Source organism: Oncorhynchus keta, unplaced genomic scaffold (assembly GCF_023373465.1).
Source record: "Oncorhynchus keta strain PuntledgeMale-10-30-2019 unplaced genomic scaffold, Oket_V2 Un_contig_6782_pilon_pilon, whole genome shotgun sequence".
In the NCBI taxonomy this organism is placed as follows: domain Eukaryota; kingdom Metazoa; phylum Chordata; class Actinopteri; order Salmoniformes; family Salmonidae; genus Oncorhynchus; species Oncorhynchus keta.
Window position 1 is genome coordinate 119,679 of NW_026289059.1, and position 17,257 is coordinate 136,935.

The following is a 17,257-nucleotide window of genomic DNA, read 5'->3' on the forward strand; positions in this document are numbered from 1 at the left end:
CTCTAATCCAGAGGGATTTACAATCAGTAGTTATTTAGCAGAGACTCTAATCCAGAGGGATTTACAATCAGTAGTTATTTAGCAGAGACTCTAATCCAGAGGGATTTACAATCAGTGCATTCAACTAAGGTAGGTAAAACAAGCACACATCACAGCGATAAGACAAGCACACATCACAGCGATAAGACAAGCACACATCACAGCGATAAGACAAGCACACATCACAGCGATAAGACAAGCACACATCACAGCGATAAGACAAGCACACATCACAGCGATAAGACAAGCACACATCACAGCGATAAGACAAGCACACATCACAGCGATAAGACAAGCACACATCACAGCGATAAGACAAGCACACATCACAGCGATAAGACAAGCACACATCACAGCGATAAGACAAGCACACATCACAGCGATAAGACAAGCACACATCACAGCGATAAGACAAGCACACATCACAGCGATAAGACAAGCACACATCACAGCGATAAGACAAGCACACATCACAGCGATAATAAGACAAGCACACATCACATCACAGCACATACAGATAACAAGCACACATCACAGCGATAAGACAAGCACACATCACAGCGATAAGACAAGCACACATCACAGCGATAAGACAAGCACACATCACAGCGATAAGACAACCACACATCACAGCGATAAGACAAGCACACATCACAGCGATAAGACAACCACACATCACAGCGATAAGACAACCACACATCACAGCGATAAGACAACCACACATCACAGCGATAAGACAACCACACATCACAGCGATAAGACAACCACACATCACAGCGATAAGACAAGCACACATCACAGTGATAAGACAACCACACATCACAGCGATAAGACAAGCACACATCACAGCGATAAGACAAGCACACATCACAGTGATAAGACAACCACACATCACAGCGATAAGACAACCACACATCACAGCGATAAGACAACCACACATCACAGCGATAAGACAAGCACACATCACAGCGATAAGACAACCACACATCACAGCGATAAGACAACCACACATCACAGCGATAAGACAAGAACACATCACAGCGATAAGACAACCACACATCACAGCGATAAGACAACCACACATCACAGCGATAAGACAACCACACATCACATTTGTTGCAAGCAAAACTTTCCTCTAAAAAGTTAAGTGTGGTAGTTTCTATTGCCTTTTAAAATGTGTAGAAAACCACTTCGGGCCACCTCAGAGTCCAACAGTAGAACTCATTATAGGGAATAGGGTGGCATTTGGTACGCAGCCTAATGAGTTTGAGTGTCCTACCTTGGTGAGCCCAGATGTGCTGCTGCAGATCAGCTCCGTTCCTCATGAAGTAGCTGTCACAGTAAGGACACTTAGACGCTCTCTTCCCGATCAAGCCCTTCATCTGCACCCTCACCCCAAGCGCCTCGGAGATGGTGTTCATCGGCGTCTCTGCAGATAAGACATGGTTTTACCTACATAGCCAGCGTTCTGTCCAGGGGCTGTACATGTACATTAAAGCTGCCTCAAGATTCAGAAACAGGATAGGCTCCTCCCCTGTGGGCCGTTCTGGCTCTGACGAGGCTTACTTACCTTCCTGCCTGGCTCCAATCAGGAAATGGCTGTGATATTTGGGATTTAAACATCATTAACACTCTGCTGTTGTACTAGAACACCAAAGAGTGGGCTTAGTTCCGGGCTCTTACCTGGATGAAAGCTCTTGATATGATGCTTAAGTTTATCTTCAGTGAACGTTTCCTCACACACAGGGCAAGCAAAGCTTTTCTTCTCCTTTAATATTGGATTAAATTGATGATGTTAAGAATCCACAATCGTCAACAAACAGACATTTCAATGTAATAATGATCATAATTGTGACCCCTATGGGCCCTGGTCAAAAGTAGGGTTCCATTTGGGCCCCGGCCCCAGACTCACATTGTCAAAGTGTGTTTTGAGGTGGGCCTGCAGCTTGTACTTGTCAGGTGTGCAGTACTGACAGTGTTCCATGGGGCACTGGAGCAGGATGTTACTGTGTCTCTGGATCAGGTGTCGCTTCAGACAGTTCTTGGTGATGGACGAATAGCTGCACTGGGTACAGTAATGTAGATGCTCTTTTGTGTGAGTACGCACATGCATGTTGTAGTGCACTTGGTACCAGAAGAGCTTTCCTAGACGGGGAACAACAGAAAACACATGTGGCTTAAAAAAAAACAGCTGGTTTACAGATGAATTACCAACACAGGAAATGATGAAAAAGCTGAAATTACAAACCCTTGTAAAAATACAACTTATACTGCTAGAAAATGGTTTCCTATGTCAATATATTTGTGTGATATATTCTTACCACAGTATTCACATTCCAGGTCCCCGTATACTTTTCGGATTCTGTCAAAGACAACCATGTTCAGCTGCCTTTTCTGCAACTTATCTAGAATCTGTTGGAAAGCGCTCCTCTCCTCCGTCGTGCCATCTTCTCCTTGTGGGGCAGCTGAAGCGTTTGTTTGACCTATGACCTCCCCCTGAATCAGAACCAAAGACCGGAGAGTCTCCTCAACATGACCTTGTGATGTTGATGAAGAACCTTTGTCTTCTTCTGGATGCTGCTGGTGGCCCACCACTGACTCCTCCTTGCCTGAAGGCCTTTCTACCAAAGTGTCTTGTTCAGCCACAATGACGTTATTCTCCCCATGAGGCTTGTCTTCCTCCATCAGTGTCTTATCAGGTCTCTCCTCACTGATTACTTCCTGGGTCGTGCCTTTGCTTGCTGTCTGGGTTTGTTCAGGACTGATTGGCTCAGTTCTGTCTTGTAGAGTCTCAGTCTCTTGTGCAGGTTGATTTAACACGCATGTCTCCTCAGGCCCCGGATCAGGGACCACCTGTTCCTCTCCCTCCCCCTGCTCCTCTGAGGGGTCACCAGCGAGGGCCTCCTCCTGTTCCTCTGAGGGGTCACCAGCGAGGGCCTCCTCCTGTTCCTCTGAGGGGTCACCAGCGAGGGCCTCCTCCTGTTCCTCTGAAGGGTCACCAGTGAGGGCCTCCTCCTGTTCCTCTGAGGGGTCACCAGTGAGGGCCTCCTCCTGTTCCTCTGAGGGGTCACCAGCGAGGGCCTCCTCCTGTTCCTCTGAAGGGTCACCAGCGAGGGCCTCCTCCTGTTCCTCTGAAGGGTCACCAGTGAAGGCCTCCTCCTCCTCCTGCTGGGCGTTGAGTAGAGATAGCTCCTCAGCCATCCTGATCTCATCCTGTCTCAGCATCTCTCTCTTGATGTCGTCCCCCGGCTCCAGCAGACAGAAGCTGCTGTTGATGGACTCTGAGAACCCAACCGCCTCCTCTGACTCTGGGTGAGCCTCCTTCAGGTGGGTCTTCAGCCGCACGGAGCTGACAAACTTCTGCTGGCAGGCGGCACACACGTAGAGGAAGGGATGCTTACGGACGTGAGCCTGGAGAGCCTGAAACTTGGTGCAGCCGTGGTCACACAGCTCGCAGCCGAACGGCCTCTCGCTACCGTGAACCATCATGTGGCGGTCACGGTCCAGCTCGTTCTTGAACTTGCGGTCGCAGATCTGGCAGTCGTAGAGGAGCTGCCTCTTGCCTTCCCTGGTCTGTAGACTATACTCATGGTACGAGTCCTTCACCTTCATAATAATACATGTTATTAATAACTACATCAATAAGATCTCATAATAAAGACAGTATAAAGGCATATGATAGATTTTTAAAAAGAGAGAGGACCTTCACCTTCTTGTCCTCAAGGTCGTGGCTCTCCCTCATGTGTTTCAGCAGGTTCTTGACATCAGAGTACTTCTTTTTGCAGAAGAGACAGTGCTGCTTGATCTTGTGGTGAACTCTCTCCACGTGCACCTTGAGGTGGCCCTTGCTGAGGCACTGGAAGGAGCAGTGTTCACAGCTGAACTTCTCTCCCGTGTGCTTGCGCAAGTGGACGCTGAGGTTGGCTTTGATGGCACTGGCGTAGTCACAGTGTGGGCACTTGAAGGGTTTCTCGTTGGTGTGGGTTCGCAGATGGGCCTGCAACGAGTGGCGGAACTTGAAGACCTTGTTGCAGTATTCGCAGGTGAAGATCTTCAACTGGGTCTGTCCTATTCTGTATGAACGAGGGATGTTGCAATACACATATTTGGTTCTGCCGTATGTTGCTCTTTTTCCAAAGTAACTTTGCCAAAATTCTATTTGCGCTATAGCAAAAACATGTTTGTATCTACAGTAACACTATAGCAAAAACATGTTTGTATCTACAGTAACACTATAGCAAAAACATGTTTGTATCTACAGTAACACTATAGCAAAAACATGTTTGTATCTACAGTAACACTATAGCAAAAACATGTTTGTATCTACAGTAACACTATAGCAAAAACATGTTTGTATCTACAGTAACACTATAGCAAAAACATGTTTGTATCTACAGTAACACTATAGCAAAAACATGTTTGTATCTACAGTAACACTATAGCAAAAACATGTTTGTATCTACAGTAACACTATAGCAAAAACATGTTTGTATCTACAGTAACACTATAGCAAAAACATGTTTGTATCTACAGTAACACTATAGCAAAAACATGTTTGTATCTACAGTAACACTATAGCAAAAACATGTTTGTATCTACAGTAACACTATAGCAAAAACATGTTTGTATCTACAGTAACACTATAGCAAAAACATGTTTGTATCTACAGTAACACTATAGCAAAAACATGTTTGTATCTACAGTAACACTATAGCAAAAACATGTTTGTATCTACAGTAACACTATAGCAAAAACATGTTTGTATCTACAGTAACACTATAGCAAAAACATGTTTGTATCTACAGTAACACTATAGCAAAAACATGTTTGTATCTACAGTAACACTATAGCAAAAACATGTTTGTATCTACAGTAACACTATAGCAAAAACATGTTTGTATCTACAGTAACACTATAGCAAAAACATGTTTGTATCTACAGTAACACTATAGCAAAAACATGTTTGTATCTACAGTAACACTATAGCAAAAACATGTTTGTATCTACAGTAACACTATAGCAAAAACATGTTTGTATCTACAGTAACACTATAGCAAAAACATGTTTGTATCTACAGTAACACTATAGCAAAAACATGTTTGTATCTACAGTAACACTATAGCAAAAACATGTTTGTATCTACAGTAACACTATAGCAAAAACATGTTTGTATCTACAGTAACACTATAGCAAAAACATGTTTGTATCTACAGTAACACTATAGCAAAAACATGTTTGTATCTACAGTAACACTATAGCAAAAACATGTTTGTATCTACAGTAACACTATAGCAAAAACATGTTTGTATCTACAGTAGCAAAAACAATCACAGTAACACTATAGCAAAAACATGTTTGTAACCTGTCTTTACATGTTTGTACACTATAGCAAAAACATGTTTGTATCTACAGTAACACTATAGCAAAAACATGTTTGTATCTACAGTAACACTATAGCAAAAACATGTTTGTATCTACAGTAACACTATAGCAAAACATGTTTGTATCTACAGTAACACTATAGCAAAAACATGTTTGTATCTACAGTAACAAAAACATGTTTGTATCTACAGCTATAAAACATGTTTGTATCTACAGTAACACTATAGCAAAAACATGTTTGTATCTACAGTAACACAAAAACATGTTTGTATCTACAGTAACACTATAGCAAAAACATGTTTGTATCTACAGTAACACTATAGCAAAAACATGTTTGTATCTACAGTAACACTATAGCAAAAACATGTTTGTATCTACAGTAACACTATAGCAAAAACATTTGTATCTACAGTAACACTATAGCAAAACATGTTTGTATCTACAGTAACACTATAGCAAAAACATGTTTGTTTGTATCTACAGTAACACTATAGCAAAAACATGTTTGTATCTAGCAAAAACAGTAACACTATAGCAAAAACATGTTTGTATCTACAGTAACACTATAGCAAAAACATGTTTGTTCTACATCTACAGTAACACTATAGCAAAAACATGTTTGTATCTACAGTAACACTATAGCAAAAACATGTTTGTATCTACAGTAACACTATAGCAAAAACATGTTTGTATCTACAGTAACACTATAGCAAAAACATGTTTGTATCTACAGTAACACTATAGCAAAAACATGTTTGTATCTACAGTAACACTATAGCAAAAACATGTTTGTATCTACAGTAACACTATAGCAAAAACATGTTTGTATCTACAGTAACACTATAGCAAAAACATGTTTGTATCTACAGTAACACTATAGCAAAAACATGTTTGTATCTACAGTAACAATGCTGAAATCTGTTGTTGTCACATCCATTAAAGTGTTACATATAGACTGTGACATTTCCCAATGCTTGATAATACTGTAGACTACATTGATTCAGTTCAGTCAATACATCATTATGTTAATTAACGCCACAATACAGTCTGAGTTCTTCATGTTCTACTGCTGTGTGGTGAACAACTCAAACGTCTGTAACCTGTTTGACTTTAATGGTACTTCATAAGCAGCTTGTTGTATGGAATATTCCTGAAATCCTCTCTTCTGTCCTGCCTCCTGAGGGTCTGTGTCTGCTGGAGTAACTGGCTCTGCCGGGGTGGCCTCGATCGGCACTATCCTTGTCGCACCTAAATAAACAAATACACAGACAGATAAAAGTTTATACAGCCTCGGTACAAAGACAAGTCATCGGGAATACATAGACTAGAAATTTTCCTGATTTTTCATACATAAACCTCTGAAAATGTACCAACTGCAACATTGTGAATCTATAATTTTCTGGATAAAATCTGAAGATCCTCTGGTTGATCCACGTGCATCCTCAATGGCACCCTATTCCCTACAGCCTATTCCCTACAGCCTATTCCCTACAGCCTATTCCCTACAGCCTATTCCCGACAGCCTATTCCCTACAGCCTATTCCCTACAGCCTATTCCCTACAGCCTATTCCCGACAGCCTATTCCCTACAGCCTATTCCCTACAGCCTATTCCCTACAGCCTATTCCCTACACCTATTGATACAGCCTATTCCCGACAGCCTATTGCCTACAGCCTATTCCCTACAGCCTATTCCCTACAGAACAGCCCCTGATCAGCCTAACAGCCTATTCCCTACAGCTTACCAGGAAGTGCCTCCTGAGCGGTCAGAACCACACTGATACAGCCTGTGCCTCTATGACAGTCAGAACCACACAGCCTATGATACATGCCTATTGTAAGCCTATTACCTACAGCCTATTGCCTCAGCCTATTCCCGGTACAGCCTAACCACACCTATTGATACAGCCTATTCCCTACAGCCTATTCCTGACAGCCTATTCCCGACTACACAGCCTATTCCCTACAGCCTATTCCCTACAGCCTATTCCCTACAGCCTATTCCCTACAGCCTATTCCTCTTTGCCTATTCCCCTACAGCCTATTCCCTACAGCCTATTCCAAACAGCCTATTCCCTACAGCCTATTCCCCCGACAGCCTATTCCCGACAGCCTATTAACAGCCTCAATCTACAGCCTACAGAGCCTAGATAGACAGCCTTTAGACATGCCTATTCCCGACAGCCTATTCCCGACATTGATACAGCCTATTATTGCCTATTCCCTACAGCCTATTCCCTACAGATTCCCTACAGCCTATATTCCCTACAGCCTATTCCCAGACAGTGCCTTTAGACAGCCTATTCCCGACAGCCTATTCCCTACAGCCTATTCCCTACAGCCTATTCCCTACAGCCTATGATATAGACAGCCTATGGTGAACAGCCTATAGACAGCCTATTCCCGACAGCCTATTGACAGCCTATTCCCGACAGCCTATTCCCGACAGCCTATTCCCCGACAGCCTATTGTGCCTTACCTGGTCAAAAGTATAACACCATGTAGGTAGGGTGCCAGAACCATATGATAATACAGTTGTAGCTTACCAGGAAGTGCCTCATGAGCGGTCAGAACCACACTGATGATAATGTAGTTGTAACTTACCAGGAAGTGCCTCCTGAGCGGTCAGAACCACACTGATAATGTGCCTCATGAGCGGTCAGAACCACACGGATGATAATGTAGTTGTAATTTACCAGGAAGTGCCTCATGAGCGGTCAGAACCACACTGATGATAATGTAGTTGTAACTTACCAGGAAGTGCCTCATGAGCGGTCAGAACCACACTGATGATGGGGTTCTTGGGGCCTCCTGCTGGTTCCTGCTCCTTCACAAGAGAAACCCTCTCAGAGCGGAGTGGCCGTGGCCTCTTTGAGCTTCTCTCCCGATCCTCCTCTTTGCCTTCTGCTGCGCCAGGTTGAGCCTCAAACTCTTTGTCTGTGGGGAGAGATCATGAAAACTAAGCATCAATCAATAAAACAGAGCAGATAGACATTTAGATGGTGAACATATAGACAGACATTTAGATGGTGAACATATTGATGGTGAACATATTGATATAGACATTTAGATGGTGAACATATAGATATAGACATTTAGATGGTGAACATATAGACATTTAGATGGTATAGATATAGACGGTAGATAGACATATTGATATAGACATTTAGACGGTGAACATATTGATAAAGACATTTAGATGGTGAACATATAGATATAGACATTTAGACGGTGAACATATAGACATAGACAGTGAACATATAGACATTTAGATGGTATAGATATAGACATTTAGACGGTGAACATATTGATATAGACATTTAGACGGTGAACATATTGATATAGACATTTAGATGGTGAACATATAGATATAGACATTTAGATGGTGAACATATAGACATTTAGATGGTGAACATATAGACATTTAGATGGTATAGACATATAGACGGTAGATAGACATATTGATATAGACATTTAGATGGTGAACATATTGATAAAGACATTTAGATGGTGAACATATTGATATAGACATTTAGATGGTGAACATATTGATATAGACATTTAGATGGTGAACATATTGATATAGACATTTAGATGGTGAACATATTGATATAGACATTTAGATGGTGAACATATAGATATAGACATTTAGATGGTGAACATATAGACAGACATTTAGATGGTGAACATATTGATATAGACATTTAGATGGTGAACATATTGATATAGACATTTAGATGGTGAACATATTGATATAGACATTTAGATGGTGAACATATAGATATAGACATTTAGATGGTATAGATATAGACGGTAGATAGACATATTGATATAGACATTTAGACGGTGAACATATTGATAAAGACATTTAGATGGTGAACATATAGATATAGACATTTAGACGGTGAACATATAGACATAGACAGTGAACATATAGACATTTAGATGGTATAGATATAGACGGTAGATAGACATATTGATATAGACATTTAGACGGTGAACATATTGATAAAGACATTTAGATGGTGAACATATTGATATAGACATTTAGATGGTATAGATATAGACGGTAGATAGACATATTGATATAGACATTTACTGCAACGCTGCTGGGTGAACATATTGATAATAGACATTTAGATTTAGATGACATTTAGAACATATTGATATAGACATTTAGATGGTGAACATATAGATATAGACATTTAGACGGTGAACATATTGATATAGACATTTAGATGGTGAACATATTGATATAGACATTTAGATGGTGAACATATAGACAGACATTTAGATGGTGAACATATAGACATTTAGACATTATAGATGGTCCTTCTGAGCTCAGTTGGTAGAGCATGGCGCTTTAACAGGGTAGTCAGGTATAGATTTAGATGGTGACCACCCATGTCGTAGAATGTATGCACACATGACTGTAAGTCGCTTTGGATAAAAGCGTCTGCTAAATGGCATATGTTATGCCATATGCCATTATTATTATTCATATATTAGATGGTGAACATATAGACATTTAGATGGTATAGATATAGACGGTAGATATAGACATATAGATATAGACATTTAGATGGTATAGATATAGACGGTAGATATAGACATATAGATATAGACATTTAGATGGTATAGATATAGACATTTAGATGGTATAGATATAGACGGTAGATATAGACATATAGATATAGACATTTAGATGGTGAACATATTGATATAGACATTTAGATGGTATAGATATAGACATTTAGATGGTGAACATATAGATATAGACATTTAGATGGTGAACATATAGATATAGACATTTAGATGGTATAGATATAGACATTTAGATGGTGAACATATAGATATAGACATTTAGATGGTGAACATATAGATATAGACATTTAGATGGTGAACATATAGATATAGACATTTAGATGGTATAGATATAGACATAGACATTTAGATGGTGAACATATAGATATAGACATTTAGATGGTGAACATATAGATATAGACATTTAGATGGTATAGATATAGACATAGACATTTAGATGGTGAACATATAGATATTGACATTTAGATGGTGAACATATAGACATAGACATTTAGATGGTGAACATATAGACAGACATTTAGATGGTATAGATATAGACATTTAGATGGTGAACATATATAGACATTTAGACGGTATAGATATAGACGGTAGATATAGACATTTAGATGGTGAACATATAGATATTGACATTTAGATGGTGAACATATTGATATAGACATTTAGATGGTATAGACATAGACGGTAGATATAGACATTTAGACAGTGAACATATAGATATAGACATTTAGATGGTATAGATATAGACATTTAGATGGTGAACATATAGATATAGACATTTAGATGGTGAACATATAGATATAGACATTTAGATGGTGAACATATAGATATTGACATTTAGATGGTGAACATAGCTCTTTCCTTGACATTGATTGACCAGGTGAATCCAGGTGAAAGCTATGATCCCTTATTGATGTCACTTGCTAAATCCACTTCAATCAGAGACAAGACAAAAGATTTAAGTGCCTTTGAATGGGGTATGGTAGTTGGTGCCAGGAGCACCAGATTGTGTCAAGAACTGCAACGCTGCTGGGGTTTTCATGCTCAACAGTTTCCTGTGTGTATCAATGATGGTCCACCACTCAAAGGACATCCAGCCAACTTGACACAACTGTGGGAAGCATTGGAGTCAACATGGGGTAGCATCCCTGTGGAATGCTTGACGGGAGGTGTGTGTATGCAATCTCCATAGATAGACATTGGCAGCCTTACTGATGAACTCAGTGACTTTCAACGTGGCACCGTCATAGGATGCCACCTTTCCAACAAGTCAGTTTGTATAATTTCTGCCCTGCTAGAGCTGCCCCTGTCAACTGTAAGTGCTTTTATTGGGAAGTGGAAACATCTAGGAGCAACAACGGCTCAGGCGCAAAGTGGTAGGCCACACAAGCTCACAGAACGGGACCGCCAAGTGCTGAAGCGCGTAAAAATCGCCTGTCCTCTGTTGCAACACTCACTACAGAGTTCCAAACTGCCTCTGGAAGCAACGTCAGCACAAGAACTATTCGTCGGGAGCTTCATGAAATGGGTTTCCATGGCCGAACAGCCGCACATAAGCCTAAGATTCCCATGCACAATGCCAAGCCTCGGCTGGAGTGGTGTAAAGCTCGCCACCATTGGACTCTGGAACAGTGGAATCACGCTTCACCATCTGGCAGTCTGATGGACAAATCTGGGATTGGTGGATGCCAGGAGAACACTACCTGCCCCAATGAATAGTGTCAACTGTAAAGTTTGGTGGAGGAAAAATAATGGTCTGGGGCTGTTTTTCATGGTTTGGGCTAGGCCCCTTAGTTCCAGAGAAGGGAAAGCTTAACGCTACAGTATAAAATGACATTCTAGACGATTCTGTGCTTCCAACTTTGTGGCAACAGTTTGGTGAAGACTCTTTCCTGTTTCAGCATGACAATACCCACGTACACAGAGAGAGGTTCATACAGAAATGGTTTGTCGAGATCGTTGTGGAAGAACTTGACTGTTCTGCAAAAAGCCCTGACCTCAACCCCATCGAACACCTTTGGGATGAATTGGAACGCAGACTGCGAGCCAGGCCTAATCGCCCAACCTCACTCTTGTGGCTGAATGGAAGCAAGTCCCCACAGTAATGTTCCAACAACATCTAGTAGAAAGCCTTCCCAGAAGAGTGGAGGCTGTTATAGCAGCAATGTTCCAACAACATCTAGTAGAAAGCCTTCCCAGAAGAGTGGAGGCTGTTATAGCAGCAATGTTCCAACAACATCTAGTAGAAAGCCTTCCCAGAAGAGTGGAGGCTGTTACAGCAGCAATGTTCCAACAACATCTAGTAGAAAGCCTTCCCAGAAGAGTGGAGGCTGTTACACCAGCAATGTTCCAACAACATCTAGTAGAAAGCCTTCCCAGAAGAGTGGAGGCTGTTACAGCAGCAATGTTCCAACAACATCTAGTAGAAAGCCTTCCCAGAAGAGTGGAGGCTGTTATAGCAGCAATGTTCCAACAACATCTAGTAGAAAGCCTTCCCAGAAGAGTGGAGGCTGTTACACCAGCAATGTTCCAACAACATCTAGTAGAAAGCCTTCCCAGAAGAGTGGAGGCTGTTACACCAGCAATGTTCCAACAACATCTAGTAGAAAGCCTTCCCAGAAGAGTGGAGGCTGTTACAGCAGCAATGTTCCAACAACATCTAGTAGAAAGCCTTCCCAGAAGAGTGGAGGCTGTTACACCAGCAATGTTCCAACAACATCTAGTAGAAAGCCTTCCCAGAAGAGTGGAGGCTGTTACAGCAGCAATGTTCCAACAACATCTAGTAGAAAGCCTTCCCAGAAGAGTGGAGGCTGTTACAGCAGCAATGTTCCAACAACATCTAGTCCATCAACAGAAAGCCTTCCCAGAAGAGTGGAGGCTGTTACAACAACAGCAATGTTCTAGCAATGTTCCAACAACAGTAGAAAGCCTTCCCAGAAGAGTGGAGGAACCAGCAATGTTCCAACAACATCTAGTAGAAAGCCTTCCCAGAAGAGTGGAGGCTGTTACACTAGCAATGTTCCAACAACATCTAGTAGAAAGCCTTCCCAGAAGAGTGGAGGCTGTTACACCAGCAATGTTCCAACAACATCTAGTAGAAAGCCTTCCCAGAAGAGTGGAGGCTGTTACAGCAGCAATGTTCCAACAACATCTAGTAGAAAGCCTTCCCAGAAGAGTGGAGGCTGTTACACCAGCAATGTTCCAACAACATCTAGTAGAAAGCCTTCCCAGAAGAGTGGAGGCTGTTACACCAGCAAAAGGGGGGACCAACTCCATATTAATGCCCATGATTTTGGAATGAGATGTCTGATGAGCAGGTGTCCACATACCTTTGGCCATGTCGTGTATGGGCCCTGGTAAAAAGTAGTGAACTATATAGGGAATAGGATGCCATTTGGGATGTATCCCTAGATGGACCATAAAGCACTATTCTATTCCGATCTATTCTAAACAGACATAAAACAGTTGACTTCACACATACCGTTGTCCTCCTCCTGATCCTCATCCTCTCTGAGGTCCATCAAGCAGATGTGTTTCATGATCTGTCGTCTGTTGCCGAACACACGGTTGCACTTCTTGCAGTCCAGGGCATTGTTGTCCTCTGGTTCTTCCTCGTCCACTGGCCCAGCTTCTGATTGGGCCTCTACTGTCTGTTGTTTCTGCTTTTTCTGGTTGGGGCTAGTAGTCTCTGTCATGGGCCCATCAGCTACAATCTTCTTGGTTGAGCCCTTAGGACGTCCTCGTTTTCTCTTAACAGGGCTATCTGTGGGGGAAATATGATCACTGCCATCAATCACTCTATTACACACAGACAGACCTATAGGGCCGGTTTCCCAGACACAAATTAAGCCTAGTCCTGGATTAAAAAGAGCTGTCAAAATCGGATTACAATCTGCTACAAATGTTTGAAGGACTACCGAGGCACTGAGTAGCCAATTATTCAGATCATTGAAAAACAAAGAAACACCATAATACGGTCGGTTGTTGCAATGCCCTATTATCCCTGGCTGCTTTGAAGAGGTGCTCACCTCCATCTCCACCCTTAGTATCCCTGGTTACTTTGAAGAGGTGCTCACCTCAACTATTAGCATCCTTGGCTGCTTTGAAGAGGTGCTCACCTCCACCTCCACCCTTAGTATCCCTGGCTGCTTTGAAGAGGTGCTCACCTCCACCTCCACCCTTAGTATCCCTGGCTGCTTTGAAGAGGTGCTCACCTCCACCCTTAGTATCCCTGGTTGCTTTGAAGAGGTGCTCACCTCCACCCTTAGTATCCCTGGTTACTTTGAAGAGGTGCTCACCTCGACTATTAGCATCCTTGGCTGCTTTGAAGAGGTGCTCACCTCCACCTCCACCCTTAGTATCCCTGGCTGCTTTGAAGAGGTGCTCACCTCCACCTCCACCCTTAGTATCCCTGGTTACTTTGAAGAGGTGCTCACCTCGACTATTAGTATCCCTGGCTGCTTTGAAGAGGTGCTCACCTCCACCTCCACCCTTAGTATCCCTGATTACTTTGAAGAGGTGCTCACCTCGGCTATTAGTATCCCTGTCTGCTTTGAAGAGGTGCTCACCTCCACCATTAGTATCCCTGTCTGCTTTGAAGAGGTGCTCACCTCCACCATTAGTATCCCTGTCTGCTTTGAAGAGGTGCTCACCTCCACCATTAGTATCCCTGTCTGCTTTGAAGAGGTGTCTCACCTCCACCTCCACCCTTAGTATCCCTGGTTACTTTAAAGAGGTGCTCACCTCGACTATTAATTAGTATCCTTGGCTGCTTTGAAGAGGTGCACACCTCCACCATTTGTATCCCTGGCTGCTTTGAAGAGGTGCTCACCTCCACCATTTGTATCCCTGGCTGCTTTGAAGAGGTGCTCACCTCCACCCTTAGTATCCCTGGCTGCTTTGAAGAGGTGCTCACCTCCACCCTTAGTATCCCTGGCTGCTTTGAAGAGGTGCTCACCTCGACTATTAGTATCCCTGGCTGCTTTGAAGAGGTGCTCACCTCCACCTCCACCATTAGTATCCCTGGTTGCTTTGAGGAGGTGCTCACCTCCACCATTCTCCAGTGGAGCTGTCAATGGCATGAGGGCCACAATGATGTCATCAGCGTTGAGCCCCTCTGTGTGGTGCTTCTCAGACACATGGGAGAGGAGCTGTGCTCGGTGTGGAGAGAACAGGTTGCACAGTTTACACATGAAGATGGAGGAAGTCCCACCTGTGAATTAACAGCCAGGCAGGCCAAGATTAACGTGTGTTTATGTACAAATTTGATCATTACACATTGACAGTTTAATTGACAGTTGGTAGAGCATGGTGCTTGCAACACCAGAATTGTGGGTTCGATTTCCACGGGGGACCAGTACGCAAGAAAAAGAAGAGAATGAAAACGTAAGTCGCTCTGGAGAAGAGTGTCTGCTAAATTACTTCAATGGAAATTAGATATTTTCAATAGGCTGGCAGTGGATTGGCCTTTACATTGTGCTTGTGTGTCTCCTCGTGTGTTTAGTGTTCGTTCTGCGTGGTTCATTCTTTGGTCAGGGACTGTATATTTTTCCTCTAGCTAACCTACCTTTCTTTCATTCAAAATACTGAATTCCATCCTAGCTAGGGCCTACATGAACAAGCCAGCCTAGCAACTACAAGCTGGGAATACAGAAATGGAATGAGGTCAGTGCAGTATAGTTTTAGTTTGCTCTGTGCACACTCTGTAGCTCTCCAGACAGGTTTAGCTACCACTACAACAGCAAAGATGGTTGAACTCCTGACTCCTCAGCAGTATGAATAAAGCTAGCTAAACCCTGGAAGAAACAGGAACAGTTTCGTGATAAGTACTTTCTTTACAAACTAAATCCAATAACTTTAGGCCGAACATTTAGCTGCAATAAATGTGCTGTCAATGTTGTGGCTGGTCACGGTAATTATGTGCCCCACTTTTAGCATAGATTAAACTTCACATGAGTAATTTGACTACATCTGTTGGCTAGCTTGCTACTTTTACCTAGCTAAGAAATGTTATTTCTCGAGATAGTACTGTACGAAAAGGTAAACAATCGATTCGAGTACTTACCTGCAGTTGACGTCGCCATGTTTGTAAAATAAAACGTAATACCCTAAGAGTTACATGTACATTTATTTATATCTACATTACTTATTGAATATGTAATTGAAAATCGTATTTTTATTTATTTTGAGGAAGGTTTCTGGCGAATCTGCGACAACAAATATGGCGGATAAAGTCTTCCTGTGGACAGAAAAGCAGGCTGGTTTGGGATGTTCTCCCCCAGTGGCTGGGATGACCAGAAGGCATAGTCTACCCTTGATACATTTGTAAATGGTTTCCACTCCATTCTTTTGAATGGGATCGTGTACAGTACTCTCCTTATTACAAAATCCTCTGACATATATGATTGGTTACTCACGCCAAGATATGCTCAATGGTTATTACATTTGTTCCCGTAACAGTAGAAAACGAATTTATATAAATAATGTTATGAAATAATTAAGCTTTAAATTTTTATTTTTTATTTTTTTTATTTCACCTGTATTTAACCAGGTAGGCTAGTTGAGAACAAGTTCTCATTTGCAACTGCGACCTGGCCAAGATAAAGCATAGCAGTGTGAACAGACAACACAGAGTTACACATGGAGTAAACAATTAACAATAACACAGTAGAAAAAAAGAAAAAAAAATGTAGCCTACATGGATTTTGAATACAGGTGTGTGAACTGGCAAAACATTTCAATTTGTGAATGAATGTGCATTTTCTTCAGCAATCACTACCATTTTCAACCAGTTCCATAAAAATGTTAGGCTAATAGTATGCTATAAACTGTGATATACATTATAAACATTCCAAGGAATAAAAGAAACAGTCAGTCAATCAATACACATTTGCAAAGTTTATTGTTTTGCAATAACAAACAGTATTGTCATTATTGATCGGTGACAATGCATCCACATATCATCCATTGATTGTATCTTCTACATGTTAGGTTTCTCTTTTTTTTTTTAAACTACCAATGGGAATTAATTGCAGGCTTCTTCTCTGTTCGTACAAAAATAAATCTTTCCATCTCGTCACGAGTGATCCATTAAATCCCATCCATGCAGATTGAAGCTGTCCAAGCCAGCCAAAGTAAACACCCTCCCCCCAGCCTTCCATACAGGCTATAGCTGAGTGTAGGATGTTTACAGTAACTACACTCAGAATGGAGAAACTAGGATACATCCATTTCC

The 17,257-nt window shown here is 41.8% G+C and overlaps 1 protein-coding gene across 1 annotated transcript in view; it reads right to left on the reverse strand.

The window, feature by feature from the left end:
- The window catches only part of LOC118378931 (zinc finger protein ZFAT-like), a 27,077-nt gene extending 11,027 nt beyond the window's left edge, over positions 1–16,050 (reverse strand). The window contains exons 1-10 of the mRNA XM_052511422.1: positions 15,496–16,050; positions 15,023–15,235; positions 13,505–13,786; positions 8,176–8,358; positions 6,522–6,669; positions 3,743–4,112; positions 2,361–3,639; positions 1,952–2,184; positions 1,723–1,807; positions 1,319–1,468 (exon numbers count right to left, since the gene is read on the reverse strand). Coding sequence (XP_052367382.1) covers positions 1,319–1,468; positions 1,723–1,807; positions 1,952–2,184; positions 2,361–3,639; positions 3,743–4,112; positions 6,522–6,669; positions 8,176–8,358; positions 13,505–13,786; positions 15,023–15,235; positions 15,496–15,547 — 2,995 coding nt within the window. The 5' untranslated portion in view covers positions 15,548–16,050. The remainder of the gene's footprint in view (positions 1–1,318; positions 1,469–1,722; positions 1,808–1,951; positions 2,185–2,360; positions 3,640–3,742; positions 4,113–6,521; positions 6,670–8,175; positions 8,359–13,504; positions 13,787–15,022; positions 15,236–15,495) is intronic.
- Positions 16,051–17,257: the final 1,207 nt, after the last annotated feature.